Consider the following 27,340-nt stretch of genomic DNA (forward strand, 5'->3'; position numbering starts at 1 on the left):
CAGCTCCGGAGGCAGGAGGCGCAGAATAACCAATAATAATAATAAAGCACTCAATAAAAAAAAAAACACAATCCTCATATCCGCAACAATATATATGTATATATATATATATATATATATATATATATATATATATATATATATATATATAATATATATATTATATATATATATATATATATATATATATTATATATATATATATATATATATATATATATATATATATATATATATATTTATATATATATTATATATATATATTTATATATATATATATATATTTATATATATATATATATATATATATATATGTATCTAAATATAATTTCAGTTCTCCAGCCTATTAGCGCACGTAATGACGTCACCGTCATGTACATACACTTAGCCTGTAAATCTCTCGGAAGAACCATCCAGCAGAGCATAATTTTGATCTTAGTTCAGATACTGTCATAAGTGTATGAAAAAACTCACAGTTACCGACCTGGTTTCGCCCTGTTGGGGCTTCATCAGGGCAACGCAATGAGTCCTGCATACACTTATGACTGAAAACCTTTCGGTTATATATCAGTTATTATGTGATTTCATACCATCAGTGGTGAACCACCATTAAGGTATCCCATTCAGATATACTGTACCTTAATGGGAGCGATAAGCACCGCCTGCCACACGGCACATTATCTCTGGTATCCACTCATTATATGGAATCGCCTGGATGCGGCCGGGAGTAACCATTCAGAATATAATTTCAGTTCTCCAGCCTATTATCCTGATTTATAATGAGTGGCGATTCCATATATATAAACGGTCTTGGTCTTAACGATCAGTGCCATTGTTTAGCATTTATTGAGCGACACAACAGTCACATGCACACAGTGACCTGTCTTTGCCGTAAAGGTCTGCAGCTCTTTCAAAGTTGCCATTGGCCTCTTGGTGCCTTCTCTGATCAGTCTCCTCCTTGCTTGGTCATCCAGTTTGGAGCGATGGCCTGATCTAGGCAGGGTCTTGGTGGTACCACACACCTTCCTCTTTTTAATGATTGTTTTGACTATAATCAAGGCCTTTGAAATGTTTTATACCCATCCCCTGATCTGTGCCTTTCTACAACTCTATCCCGGAAGTCTTTTGAAAGCTCCTTGGTGCTCATGGTTGAGTCTTTGCTGTGGTGTATGATTTTCATGGTGAATGGGTACAGCTGAGCTAATTTACAATTACTATTATAAGGGGGGATGGACACTTATCCAACCAAGATATTCTAGTTTTGTATTTCAAATTATTTTTCTGAAATTTGGAGAATTTGTTTCTCACTTGGAAGTTGTGGGTTACGATGTGTAAATAAAGGTGGAAAAAAAAAGTCTGATTAAATGCATTTTGATTCCAGGCTATAATGCAACAAAAGGTGAAAGTTTTTAAAATGGCACTGTATATAGGCACTGTATATACAAACACACACACACACACACACACACACACACACACACACACACACACACACACACATAATACTAGCAGAAGTACCCGGCATTGCCGGGCGGGGAAGGGGAGGGGAGGGGGAGGGGGAAGGGGAGGGGAACGGGGGGCGGGGAGGAGAGGAGAGGGGGGGGAGGGGAGAAGATGGGGGAGGGGAGGAGAGAGGGGAGGGGGAGGGGGAGAGGGAGGGGGGAAAGGGATAGGGGAGGGAGGGGGAGGGGAGGGGGTCGGGAGGGGGAGGGGAGGGGAGGGGGAGGAGAGGGAGGAAGGGGGAGGAGGGGGGAGGGGGGAGGGAGGGGGAGGTGGGGGAAGGGGAGGGGGAGGGTAAGTGGGGAGGGGGGGAGGGGGAAAGGGGGGTAGGGGGAAGGGGGGAAGGGGAGGATGGAGGGGGGAGGGGAAGGGGAAGGGGGGGAAGGGGAGGATGGAGGGGGGAGGGGAGGGGAGGTAACATTACATTACACACACACAAACTGTGTTTTATGTTCAATGGTCTGGCAGCGGGGATGGAACATCACGTGATCGCTCTGAGCGAATCAGCGTGCTGCTCTGCCACCGGCTCAGATTCCGTGTATAATATTCCTCGCTGAAAAAAAATCGATGTGAAACATGCTACTATCTATGCTAAATCATGCTAAATCATGCTAAATGCTAATCATGCTAAAATCTATGCTACTTGCTGTGAGTTTATGGTGGCAAGGAACATCACGTGATCGCTCTGAGCGAATCAGCGCGCTGCTCTGCCACCGGCTCAGATTCCGTGTATAATATTCCTCGCTGAAAAAAAATCTATGTGAAACATGCTACTATCTATGTTAAATCATGCTAAATCATGCTAAATGCTAATCATGCTAAAATCTATGCTACTTGCTGTGAGTTTATGGCGGCAAGGAACATCACGTGATCGCTCTGAGCGAATCAGCGCGCTGCTCTACCACCGGCTCAGATTCCGTGAAAAATATTCCTCGCTGAAATGCGCTGAGGTAAAAATATGGTAAAAAAATATTATGAAATATTTTTTTTTAGGTCAGCCATGTTCTTCCCAGGCTCAATGGCCATGTCTATGCCAAATATCAAGCATGTGAGCCTCTCCGTTTAGGAGTCTATCGGTAACATTACACACACACACACACACACACACACACACACACACACACACACACACACACACACACACACTGTGTTTTATATATATAGATTTGTATACATAGTTGAGGCTCATGGAAGAGCTAGTTAACTGAACGAATCAGGATGTAACAAGACAAAAACAGGACACAAAACACGCATGCATGGGGTGGATAAGATGGGCACGGAGGATGCATGGGGTGGACAAGATGGACACGGAGGATGCATGGGGTGGACAAGATTGACATAGAGGATGCATGGGGTGGACAAGATGGACACGGAAGATGCATAGGGTGGAGAAGATGGACACGGAGGATGTATGGGGTGGACAAGATAGACACGGAGGATGCATGGGGTGGACAAGATGGACACGCAGGATGCATGGGGTGGACAAGATGGACACGCAGGATGCATGGGGTGGACAAGATGGACACGGAGGATGCATGGGGTGGACAAGATGGATACAGAAGGAAACTCCAAGGAGGGGTTGCTTCAAAATTAGTGGAATAAAACCGAGGAATTAATGCAGACTAACTGACTCAGCAACCTGCAACTAATTTAAACAACTGAATGTTTCTTGTGCTTGTTTTGTTTATGGTTTTACTTCGTTAATACACTAATTCTATGACACATTGCTCATTACTGGGAATTTCATTATTTTTCAGGAGTTTTTTTTAGGCCTTGCTGTAGGTGCAGGCAGGTATTATTATTTTAGGGTGACAGCAGTTGAACTTGAACGCGCAACCTTCGATTGAAAAGTACAAGATTGAACGACTGAGTTAAATCTGCACTTGTTTCCCTGTGTGCATGTACATCCATATTCATAAAGGAATATTCATATTCATGAGGTGGCATACTGTTACCCACATGGTTACGTGACGGTGAGCCTGATGGGGTCCTCTACCTGTCCCTATCCCTGCCTGCTCCTTTGCAGGTTCTACTCTCCGGACTGATTGGAGTGGTTTCCTGGAAACGGCCCATTTCACTCGTGGTACGCTCTGGGGAGTGCAGCTGTTGCTTGCTTCGTGGTGCTTGGGGATGGTAACAATGAGACTGCTTGGTTAGCACAGCTGGGAAAGCTCCGGCCTGGTGATCTTGGATTTTACATTCAAATCTGTCGATCCCTATAAGGATAATCTTGTCTGGACAAATTTGAAAGCCTGAGACACTACGTCAGCAATTTCCCCCTTGGCACAGTTGAAAGATCTTCAAGTGGGCCTATGAACCCCCATTTAGGTCACCTTGTCTCACCAGATCCATCTCTTGTTGTGCTTGCATTTCCTGAGTCTAACTTTCCATACCAGGAAGTATAACGAATTGACATGTTGGACAATTTCTGTATCATGGCTGTCGTCCATATACAATGAAGCAAGTGTATGTCCATCCGCTAAACCACGTGACCATATCTTAATTATGTACTGTTTGAATGTCAGTTGCACTGTGACTATGTCTATTAATTACGTACTTTTGGAATGTTCCTTTTAAACCTTTAGACTCCTTAGACTGCTGAGACTCCTTAGGTATTTGAAGACCCTTTAAGACTCTTAAGACATTTTAGCCCCTTTAGAACTCTAAGACCCTCAATACCCCCTCAGACCCATTAGAACCCTTACACACTTAAGACACTGTAGACTCCGTTAGAACCCTTAGACCCAATATACCCCATTAGAACCCTTAAACCCCCTCAGACTCCAACAAAAAAAAATATTGCTCTTTTCTTTTTTTATATAAATTGGTCTGGTGTTGATTTGGTGCAGACAAGATGGGCCGAATGGTCTGCTCCTGTGTCTAAATCCCTTGTGTATTCCTGTGTAAGACCATTCAGACCGAGTTAGACCCTTTATAGCCCTTAAACCCCGAATATCCTATAGACCCCATTACACACTTTAGAACCCTGAGACCCCTAAGAACCTTAAGAACCCTTTAGGTCCTGTAGACCCTGTAAGAACCTTGAGAACCCTTAAACCCCTAACACCCTTTTAGATCCTTTCGACCCCTTCACCCTTTAGACCTTTTATATCCGTTAGACCCCACAGGCCCTTTAGATCTTTATGCCGATGAGGTCCCTTGACTGCCCTTAGACCCCTTATATTGTAACAGCCTTTAGGCCTCTTACCCCCTTCATTCCCTTTAGACATCTTTAGACTGCATGGACCCTTGGCCATTTGGAGCTTTAGACGCTTTTAGACCCCTGAGACATTTATACCCTTTAAATATTAGACCATGTAGACCCTCTCGACCCATTAGACCCTAATTACTATTGGAACGTACCATTCAGACCTTTAGACCGACAATCTAGAACGTTCACCTGCACACCACACAAACATCTATATTCTTCTTGCAATACACAGACTGGATCCTTCTTTAAGCAAGCCATGCACAAACTTTATCCACCTAGAGGGTAATAATACCCCCTGTTAGTAATAATAATAACAATATCCGATCTCATGGGGCTGCAACAGTAGTCATAAACTTTGGAATTCTGAATGAGGCAAGGTGCAACCCACATAAAAAACAAGAAAGAGCAATGAGAGATTGCAGACCCTCGCCAGGACCTGTTTTTAGTGGTTTAAGGCTTTTGTGTTAAAACAAATATGGCGGCCGAACCACGTGACCGATGATGTCATCTTTTTTTTTTCTCCACAAATTTATCCGTAGATGACGCTCAAGAAATTTCATCTTGATCGGATGAAGTTTTGTACTTGTCCAATTATGACGTCATAATAGAGGCACCTATGACATCATCATTAACATATGTTATTACCTCGGCCACCAAAGGTCGATGGAGGTTATGTTTTCACCTGTCTGTGTGTCCGTTTGTTACTTGGCAAAAAAAATCAAAAAATCACAAGTATGTTGATCACTCCGGTTTGTGTGTTTGTGTGTGTGTTTGTCTGTCCGCTCACTTATACTTGCCTACAGGTCACAATTTTAACCCGATCTTCACAAAACTTCACCAAATGGTGGGGTTTGTGGTCCGACAAAATCCTTTATATTTTTGAGGTCAAAAGATCAAAAGGTCAACATAGGCCATAGGTCAACCACTATTTTTTCAAATTTCTAACATCTTCAATTTTCATGGGAGTGACTTGTAATTTGAATATGATTTTCATATCAGCTAACTGAATTCAACCACCAACTATTTTGGAGATCAACATAGGCCAAAAGGTCAACACAGGCCAAAGGCCAACCACTTTTTTCAAATTCTAAATCCTCAGTTTTCATCCGATTGACTTCAAATTTGAATACGATTTACATATCAGATAACTGAATTTAACCACCAACTATTTTTGTGATCAAGATAGGCCAAAAGGCCAACAACCTTTTTCAAATTTTTTAAATCCTCAATTTTCATCCGATTGACTTGAAATTTAAATAGGATTTGCATATCAGCCAACTGAATTCACCACCAACTATTTTGAGGTCAACATAGGTCATAAGGTCAACATAGGCCGAATTTCTAAAATTGTCAATTTTCATCTGATTAACTTAAAATTTGAAGGCGATTTGCATTTCAGGTCATATAATTAAACCACCAATTATTTGTGAGGTCAAAAGGATGCTCCACTGAGTGCCATTCTACTTTGTTCTCTTTTGCCAAGTGTCACTCTATGAGTGATTTTTCATCTCTCTGTCCGTTTGTGAACAAAATATCTCAAAAAGTTGTGGCGTATGTGACGAGGATGAAATGATTAGATTTTGGTGAAGATCCGGATTTGGATCTGGGTACTAGAATTTTTAGAGTGATTCTTCACCATTGGGAGATAGGGCCAAAAACGATACATATCAGGATATCTCAAAAAGTTATGGATGGATTTGGACGAAACTTGTTGGATCGGTTGGGTGTCTCACAAGGACGATTGGCTACGATTTTGGTGAAGATCTGAGTATGGATTCGGATATGAGGATTATTTAATCTTTTAAGTGATTCTTCACCATTGGGAGATAGGGCCAAAAACTATACATAGCAGGATATCTCAAAAAGTTATGGATGGATTTGGACAAAACTTGTTCGACAAGTTTGTGTGTTTGACAAGGAAGAATCGATTCAATTTTGGTGAAGATCCGGATCCGGATCGAGCTCGTAGAATTTTAAAGTGATTCTTCACCATTGAATGATATGGCTAACCAGGTGGAGGTATTCTCTCTACTGAGTGGCGTTCTAGTTCCCTATGGAGAGTTCTTTACAATGAGCTAGTCTCAATTTTTTCTATGCAGCGCTTTTAGAGATATAGAGGTGCAAAGTTTTTTGTTTTTTCCAAGATGGCGCATGTACCATGTGACATATGATCTCATAATTATCACTAAACATTTTAGTAGTAAACATACAGGTGGAGTTGCACCTATGGTGAAAGTTTCCTGTCAATCAGATCAACGGTTGCAGAGAAAATCATATATATTCTGTGCTGACAAACAAACAAACAAACTAGAACGGCACTTCCGCCAGCATTTTGCGGCTTCACTCCCTTTAAAATTTGTTTTCTCTGCAACTGTCGGTCCAATCGACACGCAATTTTCACCATAGGAGCTTTCATTTTCACCATAGATATAATTTTAAAATGTTAATTATGACGTCATAGGTCACGTGGTCACATAGAAAAGGTCACATAGAAAAGCATTTCACCTCTATATCTCCGAAACCGTTCCATGGAAAAAAAAAAAATGAAAGCTGGCTCATTGTAAAGTACTCTCCATGGGAAATAACATATGTTAATGATAACGCCATAGGTGCCTTCATTATGACGTCATAAATCAACAAGTAGAACGCTTGATCTGATCAGTATGAAATTTCTCTGGCTACGCCGTTGCTAGACTATCAGTCTTGTTTATTTTTTACATTAGCATGAGGGCAATATAACATTAACGATTTGGATGTGTATGGATTGTTGTTAATTCAGCACAAAGGGGATGTTGCGCAAATGTCATTAAAAGAAAAGCAAATGTGTTAAAGGATGTTTTAGTTACACAATCCAAACAAATCTCAGTGTTCCTCCGCATGATAAAAGCACAGAAACAACCAACAGATTCTTTTTTCTCATTTGGTGGTTGACCTACAGGATATTTTCACATGGCTGTGAATATCTCGTGGATTTGTTTTAGTCTTACTCACATGTTGGCTGCGTTTGAAGAACACGAGGCCATGTACAACAGAAAAATCAGCAGCACACGGCTGCCCATCTCATGTATTTTCACAATCAAAATCCAGTAGCACTTAAAACTTTTTTGTGGCTCTGTATGAAAAGTTCACGAAGCATAATAAACACCTGCGTAGAAAGAGTCACAGGGGTCGCATCAGCCAGTTTCACAAAGATTGGATTTGAAGAGCACGAGTGGTGCTCATCATCCTTGCTGTTTGTGCTGCAATGCATTGGGCAATCAGAATTCACCCTCGTGTGCTCAAACCTTGACTCCTCTGCCTTGCTTTGAAACAGATCACATTCTTCACGCTGCTTTCTGCCGTGTGTGTGATGCTCAACCTCGCGGGCTCGATCCTCTCCTGCCAGAATGCCCAGCTGGTTGCTTCGTTAGAGTACTGCCACATGGTGGGTACAGCTTTCCATACACATAATTTGCAGCTTTCTTACACACAATATTTTATTTTTCGCAATTTCTAATCCAAGTTTTTTCCATCAGAAACCCAACTTGGTGTCAAAAATGTATTGCCTGGCTGTTGAGCAATTCAGGAATACGTTATGGTATTTTTGGTGGAGAGTGTAAGTTCCAGGGGAAGATCTGGAGGTTACATGCAAGTAGAAACCAGCAGGTAATGAAGGCATTGCTGGGTGCAGCTTACCTAATAATTCTCAACTGAAGCTGGGCATACGCTGAAGCATTGTTCATCATGGCAGATTATCCATGGGTGATGAACACATTTGCAATATTCACCAGCTAAGCTATCTCACACTGGCATGTGTTCCTGGCATTTTCCATGTGAATTTCAAATGCACTGACACAACTTGTTCTGTTTTAAATTTCAGCATTAAAAGTTAAATTTTTAAATGCACCAAATTTGCTTCTTTTTCACGTTGGAGAAGTGGACAACTCCAATAAACTTGAACCACTGTGAGTGAAAAAGGGTGAATATCTATGAGAAATATTTCGACATCAATGTATAAATATTCCTTATGGATATCATGAGAAAGAATTGTGAGGTCAGCAGCTTTTTGTAAATCACAAACAATTCGCTCAGGGTGTTGGTCAGGCTTTACTCAACATCGATTATAGGGGGATATTCAGACCAAGGAAGTTATTCATGGATGAAACCCATGCAACATCAAACAATTGTCATGTGAATTGCAAAGTTAATCCAAGGCAAGTCTTGGGTGGCCACATAACGACATTGAAATGAATAGCCTGGGGATTCACCAGGGGATTCACACCAGAGTTTGGCTTTCGTCACAGTTTGAAAAAGTACATAAACTACATTAAGTTTATGCGTTATCATCTTCATATTTACTTATGAGGCTCAGAAATTCAGTCAAAGTGATTTATCAGGAACGACTCGTAATTTTATACAAGTTGGGTCACCTGTTCAAGGGATATTATTTATGTCTATTTTTTATATATGTATATTTTTAAAAACAGGAATCAAATTCCTGCGAGGGGCTAAGTGTGAAAAAATTCTGACTCAATGCAAGGTCTCGAACCAGGAACCTCCATTGATTACGCGTCAACAGCCCACTGCGATATTGAGCCAATATATATATGAAATAAATGAACAGGTTTTTAACTAATTAATTGACATATGTGGGAAAATTACATGCCCAGACCAGGAATCAAACCCAGGTCTTCTGGTGAACCATACCAGCACTCTGCCATCTGAGCTATCTGGGTGACCCTGACCAAGCATGCAATTTTCCCACCTATAGAATTGCCACTCTCTTTCCACCAATGCTTCTGGGGCACTCGCTGCCAAACATATGATCACCAACGGCCTGCTCACGAGAGGGTCTTCCTCCAATGGGGGGGACAAATCTATGTCCACTATTACAAACACCACTGGGGGCGTAGAAACACAATTAAACAAATGAACAGGACTGAGTCAATTGGATAAATTATGTAAGTTCTGCAAGGTAGAAACAGAAAGCACGAGTCACCTCAGATCTGGATGTGCGAGTAAAAAAACTCGTTTCAGAACAATTGTACACACACAAGGCACAACAGATTATGTGGAGTAATCCACTGGTAGATCTGCAAAGACTTTGATATCCCAGTTGAAGAAAACTCATGGAAACATCAACCAACTAGAAAGGCACTTATAGATCACATAGTCTCACCGGGCATGTTAATTCTCAACAAATTAATAAACTAAATTGAACCCCCTAACTTGACGAGGCAGCAGGGCACAGATTGAGTCCCATCACAGCGCTTGCTGCACGACCTGCCAGCAACTAGTGTCACCTGAATATATTGTTACAGACGTGGCTTAGATGTTATTTACCGAGCGGTTTTGGTATGACCACGTCTGCACAAGTTACCCGATTATACCCGAACGTTGACTAATCGCGCTGCGCTAGGTCAATAAAGGAAAAGGACACCCGGCTGGGATTAAAATGACACGACACCCAGGGTTCAGTTCTCAAGACCTCCGGAGGAGGTTATATTGTTACGGAAGGTTAGATTACAAGGACGAGAGGTACAGCATAGAAAGACAAGCACTTAGACACAATCTTATATTATTCCCAACAGACGACAGATAAACGGGACAAAAGGCTGACTCACACGGGGTTTGATGGCTAGGAAAGGCAGGATCGATGGCTCCAGGTGCACCTGGGCTCAAAGGTCAGAATCGACTCGGTCCGGTCCAGAGATGCGGGGAGGTATTCAGCGCTCGTACGTGGCAACTTCTCTCTCCAGGCTGGGGGCGCATCTGACCTCACATCCGGTGAGTCCTTCGTATATCCGGCGGGGAGTGACACGCCCTCGGCTCGTTAGCTCCGCCTCGTGGAATCGGCACGTTGCTTCTCATTGGGTGCGTGCGGGGGGTTTACCAGGCTCCGCCCTTGACGGGGGACTGACAAGGAGCCCCTTCGTGGTAACCCCGTGGAGCGCATGGTCCGGCGCGCATTGTCAATGGCGGCTAACCGAGCCGGTGTGATGACGCACACTCCCCCCGCGCAGCGTCGTTGTTGTTGTAATTGTTGTTGTAGTTGTAGTTGTAGTTGTTGTTGTAGTTGTTGTTTGGGGAAGAAGATGGAAGGAGGTATGGGAAAGGTCCTAAACTCACTACTGGTGCCATATAATCACATTCTGGTGCAACGAAGAGTCAGAATTAATGGAAAGGAGTCCTTAACTGACATAGACTAAGAATAACTAGCAAGATGTCCGAAAGTTGTCTACGTGAGATGCGGTGGACCTGGGCACGACATTTAATGGGGGAAAAAGGGGAAGGTCGGCTCTACTGATTGTTGTTTACAGACAATGGGACTAGGGAATGGGGGATTGGGGATAGTTGGGGAGTATTGGGGAAATAGGGGAATATTTACAAGCGGATATGGAGGCCAAATTCCATATTCTCAACATTGCACCCTTCTCTACCCTCGGGGCGTCCCGACCCGATAAATTTTTACCTACTTTAGTGTGGCACGCAATGTAGTTCCCTCTACTATTAACTCTACCCTGAGTGCGACAGTTTTACAGATATTCACAAATGAGTAAATATGTCCCCCTGCGACGTTGCACCCTTCTCCTCACAGAAACACACCCACAGGATAACCGAATCCGGAAAGAATCCTCAAACTAAACATACAGCCGGTAGGGAGCATTATTTACACAAGACTACGCTGATATTTACACTACGATCCAGGACCTGTTTTTGGAGGAACACATGCAGATGTTATGCATAGAGAGAGCACGCATGCTAGCATCGATACACCAACCCACGAGTGCTCTGTGGCCTACGGCCTTTAATAATGTGCAGAGCACCCCTTCCAAGCATCAAGCACCACCCCATCACACAGTGAGCACCATCCGGTGCACCAATAAAGTGTTTATAAATCATTGTGTGGTGTCGCAGCCGGCCGATGTTCTGCCGCTGGTCTTGCCTTCATGTGGTGCACTTGGCCTTCTTACTTCTTTAAAAAATCAAGAAAGGCGCCAACCGCGTCCATTTCTGTATTGTGGCCGTCAGGGGCCAACTAAGAGTGGTTCACCTGTTTGGCATAGGTGCCACGTTGACCCATAGGTTCTTCCACGGGTGGTGCTTGGCCGCAAAAGAACTGCGGTCCATTGTGGGTGGCCACAAACATTGCGGTCCATATGGTGTATCGATCCAAGCAGCAAGCAGCGAAAGTGCAGGCCCACAACTGCGTAGCCAGCACCTCTCTCTCCTCTCTCTCTACCCCAAAGCCAGATCCTCGGAGGTGGGAGACAAAAGAAGCAGACAAGTGAGTAAGGTGGTAAGGGCGCAAAAGTGCACGCAATGCAAGGTAATGCACACTGGGGGCACATGGGAACCAGGTGAGACAGGTACGTTCCTACCGTACGCTCCCCCCCCCCCCCCACCAGGTAACCTACATGGCCCCTCCCTTACCCCTTACTGTATCCACAAAACACAACACTACCCATAAACATCTACTTTACAAATCAACAAACATCCCTACTGTCTTCCCCGTTCCTCCCATATACCAAATTCGTCTTCTCTCCCTCCTAACCAATCAAATTTGCCATTTTCAACTCAACATCATAATTTGCCATCTCCAACTCAACATCATAATTTGCCATTACCAATTCATCATCAGTCCCTCCTAGGGAGGGAGAGATGGAATCACCCCAATGTCTCATCCACGTCGTGATGCGTCTCACAAATCCACAGCAATCTCATTCCCTGCAACAAACAAAGAAAACACAGGTGTGGAGTCATCATCATCACCACAGGTAAGTGGCTGCGTATGGTGCGACAGGTTCATCAATCCTAACTATTTCCTAAATGACTTTAACAACTTTACACTACCCGGGGTCTTTCTCCGGCCAAACCATTGGCCCTCTTACACTATGGGTTCTAAAAACCAATTCCCATTGGCCAAACTGTGGTGCTTTTCAATTTGGGGTCTCACTCCCCCGATTCATCTCCCGGTGCCCTCGCACAATTTCCGGGCTGTGGCGTGTACCTCTCCCAGCGGGTCTACCCACCTGCACACCTCCACCACTGCAGTTGCCTCCGAGCTTACCTGCTCCTTACCCTAACCTAACTACCTGGGGAAGGCCCTCTGGCGCTCTCCCCACTCGGTGCCCTCTCTGGCACTGGGCTACCCGATCCACACCCGGGATCCTCAGGCACCCACTCACAACTACCGGCTCCCAGAGCCCACCTGCGGCCTCACCTGGCCGACATCCTCACAGTGGTGGAGTGCCCAACCAACTACACACACTAACAGGCTACACGCCCAGCCATTTCCACAACACTAATGCACCCATCCACAACACCATTCTGCAACCGCACCACAAATGCCAATATCCAACCACAATTTACCTGTACCCTCTACCTAACACTTACACTACCCGCCCCGGGTACTCGTGAAAGGGGTCCACTCTTCCCCCATCCACACCTTCGCACCATGCACACCACTCCGTACCACTTACTCCAACTCTCCCCACACACCTGTACTGGCACACCTGTGCTCTCACACCTGGTGCCACCTGCACCCTTCTCTCCCCAAGCGCATTCGCGCTGATCCACACACTCACTACTCACACACTGCTCCACACACCTGTCCAGTTGCACACCTGTGCAATCACACCTGTTCAATTCTCACACACACGGCATCATCTCAGCTAACTACTCCCCTCTGAAACTTGCGCTTCCCAGTCGTCCCTTTAAACTATTGCGCTCCCTCGTCATTATCATCCACACTAATCTACCTGCGTCCCCACTACAGGTATCAGTCACTAACTAAACTTAACGTTACCTAAGGTCATCTTCTCTAGATCCCTACCGTTATATCCTAACCCTCCCGGGCTAGTTTTCACTGCCATACACCCCATAAACTATTGCTCCTTTGCCCCCACTTTTTGTGAGGGATGACAGAGTTGCCATCCCACCACAGCGGGGCATCTCTCACTATCAATTTTGTTCGTCCAGATTTCCAACCAATTCAAAAATTTTCCATTTACTGCCAATTCTATTCACTTTTCTAAATTTTGTATCAAATCACTACTATCACTATCACCATCACCCGTCTACTTATTAGGTCCTCTCGGTGCGCCAATCCCTGTCCAAAGCCCGGCTTCGTAAAGCCAAGCAATGGATGCTGGTTGTTTTGTGCCAGCGGCTGGATACATCCCGCATTCGGTGCAGGGAAGGAGGTTTACCCGGGCCGAGATCCCACGCACCATCTCGGCACGGAGCCATCCCATGGCTCGATCTCGGCCTGCCGGAATGCCTCACCAAAAAGTGGTCGCCATGACGACCCTTTCTATCGGGCTGCCAGCTCCGCCTAGCGGAGCACGGACGCGGCCGTTCAAAGCGAGGCCCGGCACGCACCGAGGGCCCGATTCGGCTATAAGTCGTTCTACACTCTACCCCGTCTAACGTCGATGCTTCACCTGCATGCTTACACCCCGCAGCCCGTTCCTTGCTCACACACCCAGCCGTGCCCATGCTCCTCGTACCTTTCCTTACACACCCAGGTACACCCATTCCACTCACAGCCTTGGTCACACACCTGACCACCGAACACTTTGGCACACATTCGTTGGTCGCACACCTCACCAAAACACCTCTTCGCGCCCCCTCCTCTGTCACCTCCTCTGTGACAATCACAGGGGTGCTCTCATTCGCACACCCAACCACGTGCCTCACCACCAACTCCAGCGTGCATTCCCACTCACGCTCTACCATTCCAGGTGTGCATCCTTCCATCCCAGGTGTACATCCTCGCTCACCTGTCACAACCAACTCACGCTCCGTTTCACTCTCACTACTCTCACCTCCATTCTTGACAGCGCACCCACCCTTACTCTTGACAGCGCACTCTTTCCCCATGCACCTGTCCGTCACACACCTTTCTCGCGCACACTCTCCCGTCACACCCTCTGTAACACTCACCACAGGTGTGCATTCTTCCTTGCCTTTGACAGCGCACTCTTTCCCCATGCACCTGTCCGTCACACACCTTCCTCGCGCACACTCTCCCGTCACACCCTCTGTAACACTCACCACACCGCGCTTCCATGTGCCCCCTCGCACACGCGCTACGACCGACTCATTCTCGCCAGCACCCTCACTACTCCTTGGCACGCACTTTTTCCTCACACACCCCAGAGTCGGACTTTCTTGCACACCTCCTTTTTCGCACACCAGACCTGTCGCACACTTCACCCACGGCCTCTCACGAACACCCGGGTCTATCTCGACCCACAAGCTTATTAAATCCCCTGGCGCATCATACGCACGACCATATTGGTCACCACTTACACCGGGTCCTCTTCCTCTTCGCTTCTCCTCCATCACCTGCGAATCCCTCATCCGGTTAATGAGCACATCATCACGATCCAAACACAGACTTTGGACCAATTCTTTTATCTCCTCTTTTATCTCTTTCTTATCCCCTCTCCGTCGCTTCTTAATTTCGCTCATCCCTTCTTCCACTTCTTCTAATTTCTGCTTCACCTCTTTTATGTCCCGGTACGTCTCCTCAAGCTCATCCTCTAAGGCTACCTTGACCGTTTCCATGTGCGTCCTCACCTGCCGGTCCGTCGTCTCCATTACCTCTATCACCTCGTCCAACCTCGTTGTCAGTCCCTCACGTACCATCTGACATTCCCTCTTCGTCGCTATCAAGTCATTTTTTAGGTCATTTTGTGTCGCTTTTAAACCTCCTAATACCACAGTGTTCCTTTGAACCTGCTCCGTTAGTCCTTTTTGTCCCTCCGTCAGCTGCTCCACCTCCTGCGTCAGGTCCTCTATGCCCCCTTGTAACTTTACAGTCCCCTTTCTCACCTCCTTCTCCATGTGCTCCTTACAGTGCCTCACCTCCTCGCGCACTCCTCCGACCTCCTCACTCACTCCTCTCCTGATCTCCTCTCCCATCACTTGCATCTCCTGCCCAGATGCCACCCTCATCTGCTCCATTTCCTCCCTGTGAGCATCCAGTTTGGCTTCTACCCCCATTCTGACCCCCTCTATCTGCTGCCCCATTTGGTTAACTTCCCTTTCCGCTTGGTCCCTCATGTCCCTCAATTTGCCTTCCATGGTGTTTTCTAACCCCTCTAACCCTTTTTGCATCCCTTCCATTTGATTCTCTTGAGCGGCCATTCTGTTTTCTACCCCCGTTAACCCATGTTTCACCTCTTTTATCCCATTGTCTAACCCCTCAAAATTTTTGTCTAACTTCTCACCAGTACCCCTCGCTTCGTCCCTCATTACCCCCATTTGGTTTCCCATTACCCCCAATTGCTCACTCCGAGCCCTCATTTCCTCCCTCATTTCCTCGTTATACTGGGCCATAAGGGCCTTCATTTTCTCCATAAATAGGCCCCAATCCATCGGCGGCGCTGCCACGGTCGCGGGCGCGGTGATCAGCGAGGCGCCATTTTGCGCTCCCGCAATGTCGGGCACAACGACGCTATTTTGTGCGTCTGCTACCCTCGCTGCTTCGCTCTCCTCCTGTCCCTCATGTCCCTCAATTTGGTCCTGGACCGACCCTGCCTCACTCTCCCCTACCGGACCCCAGCTGTCTTGGTCTGCCATAGCGCGACTTTCAAAATTCGGGTTTTTATACAACAAAACAAATTTCGGCCGTTATAATTTCGCGCGGGAAACGCGCTCCGAATCGATTCTACTTGTTACAAATTTGGGCCTAATAACGCGCGGGAAACGCGCTCCGAATCGATTCTACTTGTTACAAATTTGGGCCTAATAAATTTAGTCCCGGGTTCGAATCCCACTCCTGACACCAATTGTTACAGACGTGGCTTAGATGTTATTTACCGAGCGGTTTTGGTATGACCACGTCTGCACAAGTTACCCGATTATACCCGAACGTTGACTAATCGCGCTGCGCTAGGTCAATAAAGGAAAAGGACACCCGGCTGGGATTAAAATGACACGACACCCAGGGTTCAGTTCTCAAGACCTCCGGAGGAGGTTATATTGTTACGGAAGGTTAGATTACAAGGACGAGAGGTACAGCATAGAAAGACAAGCACTTAGACACAATCTTATATTATTCCCAACAGACGACAGATAAACGGGACAAAAGGCTGACTCACACGGGGTTTGATGGCTAGGAAAGGCAGGATCGATGGCTCCAGGTGCACCTGGGCTCAAAGGTCAGAATCGACTCGGTCCGGTCCAGAGATGCGGGGAGGTATTCAGCGCTCGTACGTGGCAACTTCTCTCTCCAGGCTGGGGGCGCATCTGACCTCACATCCGGTGAGTCCTTCGTATATCCGGCGGGGAGTGACACGCCCTCAGCTCGTTAGCTCCGCCTCGTGGAATCGGCACGTTGCTTCTCATTGGGTGCGTGCGGGGGGTTTACCAGGCTCCGCCCTTGACGGGGGACTAACAAGGAGCCCCTTCGTGGTAACCCCGTGGAGCGCATGGTCCGGCGCGCATTGTCAATGGCGGCTAACCGAGCCGGTGTGATGACGCACACTCCCCCCGCGCAGCGTCGTTGTTGTTGTAATTGTTGTTGTAGTTGTAGTTGTAGTTGTTGTTGTAGTTGTTGTTTGGGGAAGAAGATGGAAGGAGGTATGGGAAAGGTCCTAAACTCACTACTGGTGCCATATAATCACATTCTGGTGCAACGAAGAGTCAGAATTAATGGAAAGGAGTCCTTAACTGACATAGACTAAGAATAACTAGCAAGATGTCCGAAAGTTGTCTACGTGAGATACGGTGGACCTGGGCACGACATTTAATGGGGGAAAAAGGGGAAGGTCGGCTCTACTGATTGTTGTTTACAGACAATGGGACTAGGGAATGGGGGATTGGGGATAGTTGGGGAGTATTGGGGAAATAGGGGAATATTTACAAGCGGATATGGAGGCCAAATTCCATATTCGCAACAATATATATATATATATATATATATATATACATATTGTTACGGACCGCGGATAAGATGTTGTTTTGCCGAGCGGATGGCACCGCGGCCGAACAATTACCCCGACTAACCCGATTCCTGGACGTTGGCCGAAATCGCGCCACAGGTATTCAATTTGGAAACCTCTAAAGCGACCGAATGTAAAGAGGAAGAAGAAGAAGACATACAGAAGAGTAACAGGATTTATTATTTACACACACTAAGCAAAAGGAGCAGTCAAGGTTATATACAGGGAAAATGGAAAAAGCAGGTGACACAGTGCAATTATTAACTTATACAAGCTTAATTAATACCGAGGGACAAGACACACAGAACAAACTCACGTACACAAAAGGATGGAAAGGCAGGGATGGTTTGGGACGGCAGAGGAGGGTCCAGGCAGATGGTAGGCATCGAAGTCCGGCTCCAAGCGCGCGCTCCGATCCACGCTTTGGGGTCGAGGCGAAAACCCGGCAAACACAGCCTCGCGTCTCACCGACCGGCGATAGGGCCTAGAGGGTGTCGGCCTATTGCCGCAATACAGGCACCCCCTCACGTCTCTCTCTCTCAGTCTTGCTAGATCACGCCTCTCGTTCGTGCCTTCTCTCTGACCTTGTACCTACTTTGTTCACCTGTCATGAACCTTCAAGCAACTCCCTTCACAGAAATGCTCATGGGGCTCCCTCACTCATCTCTCTCTTGCGCGATCTTTGCACACCTATCTCATCCTCAAGCGCGGGTGTGACACGCCCTCGTCGGTTTCGGTCCCGCCCTCCCCACATGCTCTGTGACCTTGTATGGCAATGCCACGGGCTTGCCTCCTTATTTGCACATGGTGACGAACGGCGCGCCCCTCGTGGCGAGCTACGGGCTTGTTCCCTTATTTGGGCATGGGGCTGAACAGCCCCGCCCCTCGTGGCGCGCCCTGGGCTTGCCTCTTCCCGGCGACCCCGCCCCTCCTGTTCAAATAGAGCACGGAGCACGTATTGACTATTTGCAGCGAAATGAGAGGGCGCGCACCCCACGCTTGTGAAGCTGCTTTACCCAGAGAGGGAGTTTGGGCTGGGAAATGTAATTATTGAAGGGGAGCTATTCTTATTTGATTCAGTGCAATAGAGTGTCAATTAATGGCCAACAGAGCCTTAAACTCACATAGAATAAAGAGATAACTACTTAGAAGGGCTTAAGATTGGCTAGGTGTATGCGATGAATTAATTAAGGGGACGATCTTTGACCTTTACAATTATGGAGGTATTTTCAACGATCATGACATTTACAAAGGGTGATCTTTACAACAATTACAAATCCACAACACTGCACCCTCCTCCTCTTAGGCACGGCCCGGGCCTATAACTTTAACTTTTAGTGTGGCACGTAGGTGTAGTTCCCTCTACATTTAACCTGGCCCTGAGTGCGACAGTTTTAAAACATAAATAAATATGTCCCGCTGCTCCATTGCACCCTACCTAACAGACTCACGCCCACAGCTAACCGAATTGCGGAATGGTCTTCAAACTATACATTCACGGTGGGGAGCATTATTTACAATGACGTTACTTTATTTACAAAACTAACCCAGGACCTGTGATTGTTCTTTTGGGGGGGGAGAGACAGTCTGCTCTGCATCAATGCACCATGAAAGCACCCATAAACGCACCAAAACACCCTCAAGCACCAATCGGTGCACAGTCATCTCAGTTCATAAAAATAAAACCAACAAACCCTTGGTGGTGTCTTGCTCTTCGGCTCCCTCTGCTGGCTATTGCTATCTTCCTGGTGTTGTCATCTTCCTTTGCTGGCGGCCTATTTGCAATAAAAATTGCACAAAACGTGTCCATTTAAATTTTATTTATGGCCCACAGGGCCGACTAGTGTGGTTCACCTGTGGGGCATCGGTGCCCTGTGATCAAGGTCCGCCAGCAAGATTTCGGGCCTTCGTGGCCGGTTCCAGCAGAGGGGCCATGCCCCAACCCATGGGGTCCATAAGTGGTGCTCAGCCACAGATGTGTGGTCCATAATGTGGTGCATCGATGCAGACAGCTGGTTCTGGGAGTTCCGGGCACACAATGGCGGACTCACGCACGCTCCCCTCGGCGCCCAGTGGCGCACAGGTCCTCATGTGGGAGACAAAAGGGGGAATGACAGATGAGCGAGGGGTAAGGTCACAAGGGTACACATCAAACAAGGCAATGCAAGGTGAAGTGCGTACGGAGAGCGAAGTGAGAAAGCTCATCCCTACCGTACGTCACCCCCCCCCCCCCCGTCACCTACACTACCCTTGCCCTTACCCCATATGTACAACAATCTACACATTTACAAATCCGTCGCTACCGTCACATCTTCCCCCTATACCAAATTCGTCTTCACTCCCTCTACTTCAAAATTTGCCATCACCAATTTATCATCAATCCTCATAAGGAGGGAGAGATGGAACATCAAGCACAATGTCACACCCACGTCATGATGCGTCTCTCATTCCAAACATTTGCATCAAAAATAATAAAACAACCTGGCATGGTGTGGAGGTACGTCATCCCAGGTGAGTGGATGCAGATGGTGCGAGGAGACTTCAATCCTAACTATCCTCTAAATGACTTTAACACACTTTACACTACCCGGGGTCTTTCCCTGCCAATCCATTGGCCAACTTACACTATGGGTTCTAAAAACCAATTCCCATTGACCAAACTGTGGTGCTTCTCAATTTGGGGTCTCACTCCCCCGATTCATCTCCCTGTGCCCTTGCACAATTTCTGGGCTGGGTCGTGCAGCTCTCCCAGCAGGTCTACCCACCACTGTAGTTGCCTCCGAGCTTACCTGCTCCTTACCTAACCTATCTAACTGGGGAAGGCCCCTCCTGGCTCTGTCACCCCTCGGTGCCCTCTGGCACTGGGCTACCCGGGTCCGTCCTCCGGATCCTCGGGCCCCATCCACAACAACTCTACCGGCTCCCAGAGCCCACCTGCAGCCTCACCTGGCCGACATCCTCACAGTGGTGGAGTGCCCAAACCAACTACACACACTAACAGGCTACACGCCCAGCCATTTCCACAACACTAATGCACCCATCCAAATACCATTCTTTCACCTCGCACCACAGATGCCAATATCCAACCACAATTTACCTGTACCCTCTACCTAACACTTACACTACCCTCCCCGGGTATTCGTGATGGGGGTCCATCCTTCCCCCATTCACACCTTCGCACCATCCACTCCACTCCATAGTTTCCACCATACTCACTCCACGACCATCCATTCCAATACTCCATATATCCAGACCATTTATTCCATACACCTGTTCTTCATTCACCTGTTGTTGCACACCTGTGCAATCACACCTGGTGCCACCTGCACCCCCCTTCCTCCCTGGACCATTTGGTCAGCACAACTCACATCACTATCACTCCCTCATACACTGCTCCATACACCTGTCCAGTTGCACACCTGTGCAATCACACCTGTTCCTTACACACTTTTCACAATACACTTCTGAATACCCCTCCAACACTCACACGGCATCATCTAATCTACCTGTTGCCCTGCTAACTTAGTGCTCCCCGTCTTCCCTTTAAACTAAGCACATACCACGTCATTATCATCCACTCTGATCTACCTGCGTCCCCACTACAGGTATCATTGTCACTACCTAATCTTAACGTTACCTAAGGTCATCTTCTAGGTCCCTATCATTATATCCTAACCCTCCCGGGCTAGTTTTCACTGCCATAAACCCCATAACTAGTGCTCCTTTGCCCCCGCTGTGAGAGATGGCAGAGTTGCCATCCCCCCACATCGGGTATCTTCCACTACCACCCCCCCAGTCCTCTGACGCTACGAGCCCCCGTCGCAAGAGGTACTGGGTCCTGCCTCGGCATCTAGAGCCGAGGCGATCCACGAGGACGCCTGCTCGCCGGCATAAGGTCTTATCCGGTCGGCATGGACGATCCGAGGGGGGGCCCGTGGCCCCATTTTGATCTTAATGACCATGTCACAGATTTGCGACAGGACGACTCCTGGGCCTTGCCAGGGGGAGGTGAGTTTTGGGCACCTACCCTTCCGCCTCCGGGGATTAAAGAACCAAATCTTCATCCCCGGAGCGTACTGACTCCCCTGGCTCCGGTCGTCGTACCTGCGCTTCATCTTGGCCCCCGCCAGATGGAGCTGGCGGTGGGCGAAGGCATGGACCCGCTCCATGCCTTCCTCCAGGTGACGTGTGTAACCCTCCCTCGGCGGTGTATCCGTGGTGTCTGGCACGGGACCGCATAGCAAGTCGGCGGGAGCCCGTAACTCCCGCCCATACATAAGCAACGCTGGACTGCATGCGGTGGCCCCGTGCTGGCTAGTTCGGTAGGCCATCAACAAGTACGGGAGATGTTCGTCCCAGTCATCCTGACGGGTGGTGGTGAACAATGCTAGTTGTTGGATTAATGTTCTGTTGAACCGTTCCACCATCCCGTCAGATTGTGGCCGTAAGGGCGTGGTCCTGGTTTTCCGAATTGACAGGAGTCTGCACACATCTTTTAGTAATTGGCTTTCAAAATTTCGACCCTGATCGGTGTGCAGCTCCTGTGGAATCCCGTGCCGACATACAAATCCTTCCACGAAGGCCTGCGCTACAACCCCGGCTTCTTGGTTGGGGAGGGCGTAGGCCTCCGGCCACTTGGTGAATATAGTCCATTACAACGAAGATATACTTATTACCTTGGCGGGTGCGGGGCAGCGGTCCTAGAATATCCATAGCCACCCGCTCAAGGGGGGCCCCCACCTGGTGTAATTGAAGGGGGGCCCTCATCCTCCGTGCTGGTCCCTTTTTGGCAGAACAGGCGTCGCATCTCCGACACCAGTCCTGTATGTCGCGCCCCATATTCACCCAATAGAACCTCCGGCGGACCCGAGATATTGTCTTTGTCCTGCCCAAATGGCCGCCGGAGCGGGTACCATGCACCTGTTGTAATATGACGTTCTTGAATTTGTCAGGGACTATCACCAGCCAGGAAGTTCTATCAGAGGGAACTCCACCCACTTGCGATTCAAGATGTTGCCTTTCAATTCCAGGGTCGGCCACTGAGCCCAATACGCCTTTGTTTGCGCTCCGAGGGGGGTGACCTCTTCCCCCTTTGGTCTTTGGCCCAATTTGACCCATTGGAACACCGGCCCCAGAACAGGATCCTCCTGCTGGGCCGTGCTCCAAGCCAAATCTCCAAATTCCTCGTCTGCGGTTAGTGGCAAAATTGGCCCTCTCACCCGGGTTGCCCGGACGACGAGAATCGGGGCAGAATCGCCCAATTGCTCCCTCTCCTCGTGTTTCGCACAAAATTTGCAGTTTTCCCCCAGACAAGGACGCCGAGAGAGTGCGTCTGCATTACCATGGGCCTTCCCGGCCCTATGGGTCACATTAAAATCGTACTGCCGCAACTTTTCCAACCACCTTGCAATTTGGCCCTCCGGTTCCTTGAACCGAAGGAGCCATTGCAAGGAGGAATGGTCAGTTCGAACCGAAAATTTCCGCCCGTACAGGTACGGGTGGAAATGGTTCATGGCAGCCAGCATAGCCAATAACTCTTTGCGAGTTACACAATAATTTCGCTCGGGCCTACTTAAGGCCCGACTATAATAACCAATCACTCTCTCCACGCCCTCCTGTGTCTGAGACAAAACTGCGCCCAATCCTTCCTGGCTCGCATCCGTGTCCAGGGTAAATGTCCCGTCGCTAGTGGGGTAAGCTAGAAGGGGGGGGGGGGGGCGGATGTTAAACACCCCTTCAATTTTAGGAAGGCCTCGTGGCACTCCCTTGTCCAATTAAATTGCGTCCCCTTCTCCGTAAGCCGGTGGAGGGGATGGGCCAACTCCGCAAATTTAGCCACAAAGCGCCGGTAGTAGGAGCAGAGTCCCAAAAATCCCCGCACCTCCTTGATGGTACGTGGTGCGGGCCACTCCTCTACCGCTTTAATTTTGTCTGGGTCCATTTTTACCCCCTCGCAGCCGATCACGTGACCTCGCTTACACCTCGTCGTATTTCCTCCTTCATCTCCTCCATCTCTTTTGTGGATGCCGCCCTCATCTGTCCCAATTCATCCTTCTGAGCATCCAGTTTACCTTCTAACCCGATTTTCACCTCCTCTATCTGGTTCCCCATCTGTCTGATTTCCCGGGCGGATTGCTCCCCTACTTCCCGCAATTTGCCTTCCATCCTATCTTCTAGCCCCCTTAACCCATTTTTTACCTCTTTTATCCCGTTGTCTAACCCCTCAAATTTGCTGTCTATCTTCCCAATTTGGGCACTGGTACCCCTCACTTCGTCCCTCATTACCCCCATCATTCTGCTTTCCATTTTCTCACTATCAGCCCTCCTTCTGTCTTCCATTTCTTCACCCGACTTAACCATAAAGGCCTTTATTTGTTCCATACTGTCGTTTTTTTCCTGCATTTCCACCATGAATTGGGCCATGAAGGCTTGCATTTGGACCACGCCCATTGGTTCCGCGGCCGTGGCCCCCTCATCCATGTGCGAGCCGCCATTTTGTGCCCCTTCAACCACGTGCGCGAGAGTGCCATTTTGTGCGCCTGACACCTCCTCAACCACATTGCCATTGTTCTCCTCCTTCCTTTCCTCCACATACATTTCCCCGAGGTCCTGGATCGATTCTACCCCGTCTATTTCTCCCACCGGCATCCCGTCGCCTTGACCAGCCATGGCGCGACTTTCAAATTTAGGAATTTATAAAATACAATTTTTGGGCCACTCGTAATTTGAGCGCACTAAGCGCTTCAGGTCCGAATCCGACACTCCTGACACCAATTGTTACGGACCGCGGATAAGATGTTGTTTTGCCGAGCGGATGGCACCGCGGCCGAACAGTTACCCCGACTAACCCGATTCCTGGACGTTGGCCGAAATCGCGCCACAGGTATTCAATTTGGAAACCTCTAAAGCGACCGAATGTAAAGAGGAAGAAGAAGAAGACGTACAGAAGAGTAACAGGATTTATTATTTAAAATAACAGGTAACAGTAACAGGACACACACTAAGCAAAAGGAGCAGTCAAGGTTATATACAGGGAAAATGGAAAAAGCAGGTGACACAGTGCAATTATTAACTTATACAAGCTTAATTAATACCCAGGGACAAGACAAACAGAACAAACTCACGTACACAAAAGGATGGAAAGGCAGGGATGGTTTGGGATGGCAGAGGAGGGTCCAGGCAGATGGTAGGCGTCGAGGTCCGGCTCCAAGTGCGCACTCCGATCCACGCTTTGGGGTCGAGGCGAAAACCCGGCAAACACAGCCTCGCGTCTCACCGACCGGCGATAGGGCCTAGAGGGTGTCGGCCTATTGCCGCAATACAGGCACCCCCTCACGTCTCTCTCTCTCAGTCTTGCTAGATCACGCCTCTCGTTCGTGCCTTCTCTCCGACCTTGTACCTACTTTGTTCAACTTCCATGAACCTTCAAGCAACTCCCTTCACAGAACTGCTTGTGGGGCTCCCTCACTCATCTCTCTCTTGCGCGATCTTCGCACGCCTATCTCATCCTCAAGCGCGGGTGTGACACGCCCTCATCGGTTTCGGTCCCGCCCTCCCCCCGTGCTCTGTGACCTTATATGGCAATGCCACGGGCTTGCCCTCCTTATTTGGACATGGCGCCGAACGGCGCGCCCCTCGTGGCGAGCTACGGGCTTGTTCCCTTATTTGGGCATGGGGCTGAACAGCCCCGCCCCTCGTGGCGCGCCCTGGCCTTGCCTCTTCCCGGCGACCCCGCCCCTCCTGTTCAAACAGAGCACGGAGCACGTATTCACTATTTGCAGCGAAATGAGAGGGCGCGCACCCCACGCTTGTGAAGCTGCTTTACCCAGAGAGGGAGTTTGGGCTGGGAAATGTAATTATTGAAGGGGAGCTATTCTTATTTGATTCGGTGCAATGGAGTGTCAATTAATGGCCAACAGAGCCTTAAACTCACATAGAATAAAGAGATAACTACTTAGAAGGGCTTAAGATTGGCTAGGTGTATGCGATGAATTAATTAAGGGGACGACCTTTGACCTTTACAATTATGGAGGTATTTACAACGATCATGACATTTACAAAGGGTGATCTTTACAACAATTACAAATCCACAACAATATATATATATATACATATATACATATGTGTATATATATATATATATATATATATATATATATATATATATATATGTGTGTATATATATATATATATATATGTATATATATATATATATATATATATATATATATATATATATGTATATATATATATATAGATATATATATAGATATATATACATACACTACATGGCCAAAAGCATGTGGACACCCGAACATCACACCCATATGTGCTCGTCGAACATCTCATTCCAAAATCATGGGTATTAATATGGAGTTGGTTCCCCCTTTGATGCTGTAACAGCCTCCACTCTTCTGGGAAGGCTAGTGACGACATGTTGGAACATTGCTGCAGAGATTTGCTTCCATTCAGCCACAAGAGTTTCTGGGCCCTGTGCTTTTTGGAGGTCTTCATCATTGATCGCTCCGACTCTCTGGAAACCCTCTCTATGTCTTTGCTGATGACTCCACTCTCTGCCGCTCCATTCCTCATCCCTCAGATCGGCAGTCTGCAGCCTCCTCACTCTCTGCAGACCTGGACAAAATCACAGACTGGGCAAACAAGTGCAACATGTCTTTCAATCCTGACAAATCTCACACTCTTACGATGTCTTTCTGAAAAGACAGTCTGGACAACCCTCCCATCTACTTTCTCAACAATCCTCTCCAAGAAGTTCTGTCACTCAAGCTTTTGGGTCTCACTATCTGCCATGATCTTTCCTGGGAAAACCACATTTCCAAGCTGGCCTCCAAAGCCTGTCGCTGACTGGGCATCCTCCGTCGTGCGAAGTCCTTCCTCGGCACACCTGAGCTCCTCACCACATACAAGGCTTTCATCCGCAGCTCAATGGAGTACTGCTCTCCCCTCTGGGCTGGTGCTCCTGCCTCACACCTAGCTCGGCTTCACGCTGTTGAAACCAAAGCTTTCAGAATTATTGGTATCTCCCACGATGAAGCTACCTCCGAGGGCCTTTCAGTTACTCACCGCAGGCTGGTTGGTGGTCTTTCTGTCTTCTACCGACTCCTCTCCGGCCTTGCTCCCCCAGCTCTGTCTGTGCTTTGTCCCCCAAATATTCCTGCAGGTTGCACAAGATCGGCCAGCAACCCTCTTCTGGTGAATCTGCCAAAATCAAGACTCTCTGCTCACCTTCACTCTTTCATTCCTCTTTTCTCCCGCATCTGGAACAAACTCCCTCACTCTCTTCAATCCCACTCCTGCCTCCATTAATCACAAATCATATTTTCCGCTCCCAGGCCCCGTCCATGTCCTTTTTTATCAAGACTGTGTGGAGTCAGGTGTTGTATGAACTCTCTAGTTTTTTGGTGAATGGCATGCACAGGCGAACCTGTAAAAAATATCAATATCAGGCATCAGAAATAAACCGTCAACCACAGGTACTAGGTATAGAGTCCATCGGGACTCTAACTCGGCCCAAAAGTGAGTGAGCTGCACTGACCCAAGAGGACTCGGACATTGTACGCTTGTGCAATGTTTACGATAAACGTATAAATAAGCTGGTTTTGCCCAGTAGTCATTGCATAACAGTTATACATCGTAAACCTACCGACGAAACAAAGTTTAATTTCACAAGTGA

The 27,340-nt window shown here is 47.6% G+C and overlaps 1 protein-coding gene across 2 annotated transcripts in view; it reads left to right on the forward strand.

Annotated features, from left to right (window-relative positions):
- The window catches only part of LOC144892912 (uncharacterized), a 180,189-nt gene that overhangs the window by 104,635 nt on the left and 48,214 nt on the right, over positions 1-27,340 (forward strand). For both annotated transcript variants that reach the window (XM_078781391.1, XM_078781392.1), the window contains exons 2-3: positions 3,527-3,583; positions 8,025-8,135. In XM_078781391.1, the coding sequence (XP_078637517.1) occupies positions 3,527-3,583; positions 8,025-8,135 (168 nt within the window). The remainder of the gene's footprint in view (positions 1-3,526; positions 3,584-8,024; positions 8,136-27,340) is intronic.

Source organism: Myxine glutinosa, chromosome 7 (genome assembly GCF_964187855.1).
Source record: "Myxine glutinosa chromosome 7, kmMyxGlut1.1, whole genome shotgun sequence".
Classification (NCBI taxonomy): domain Eukaryota; kingdom Metazoa; phylum Chordata; class Myxini; order Myxiniformes; family Myxinidae; genus Myxine; species Myxine glutinosa.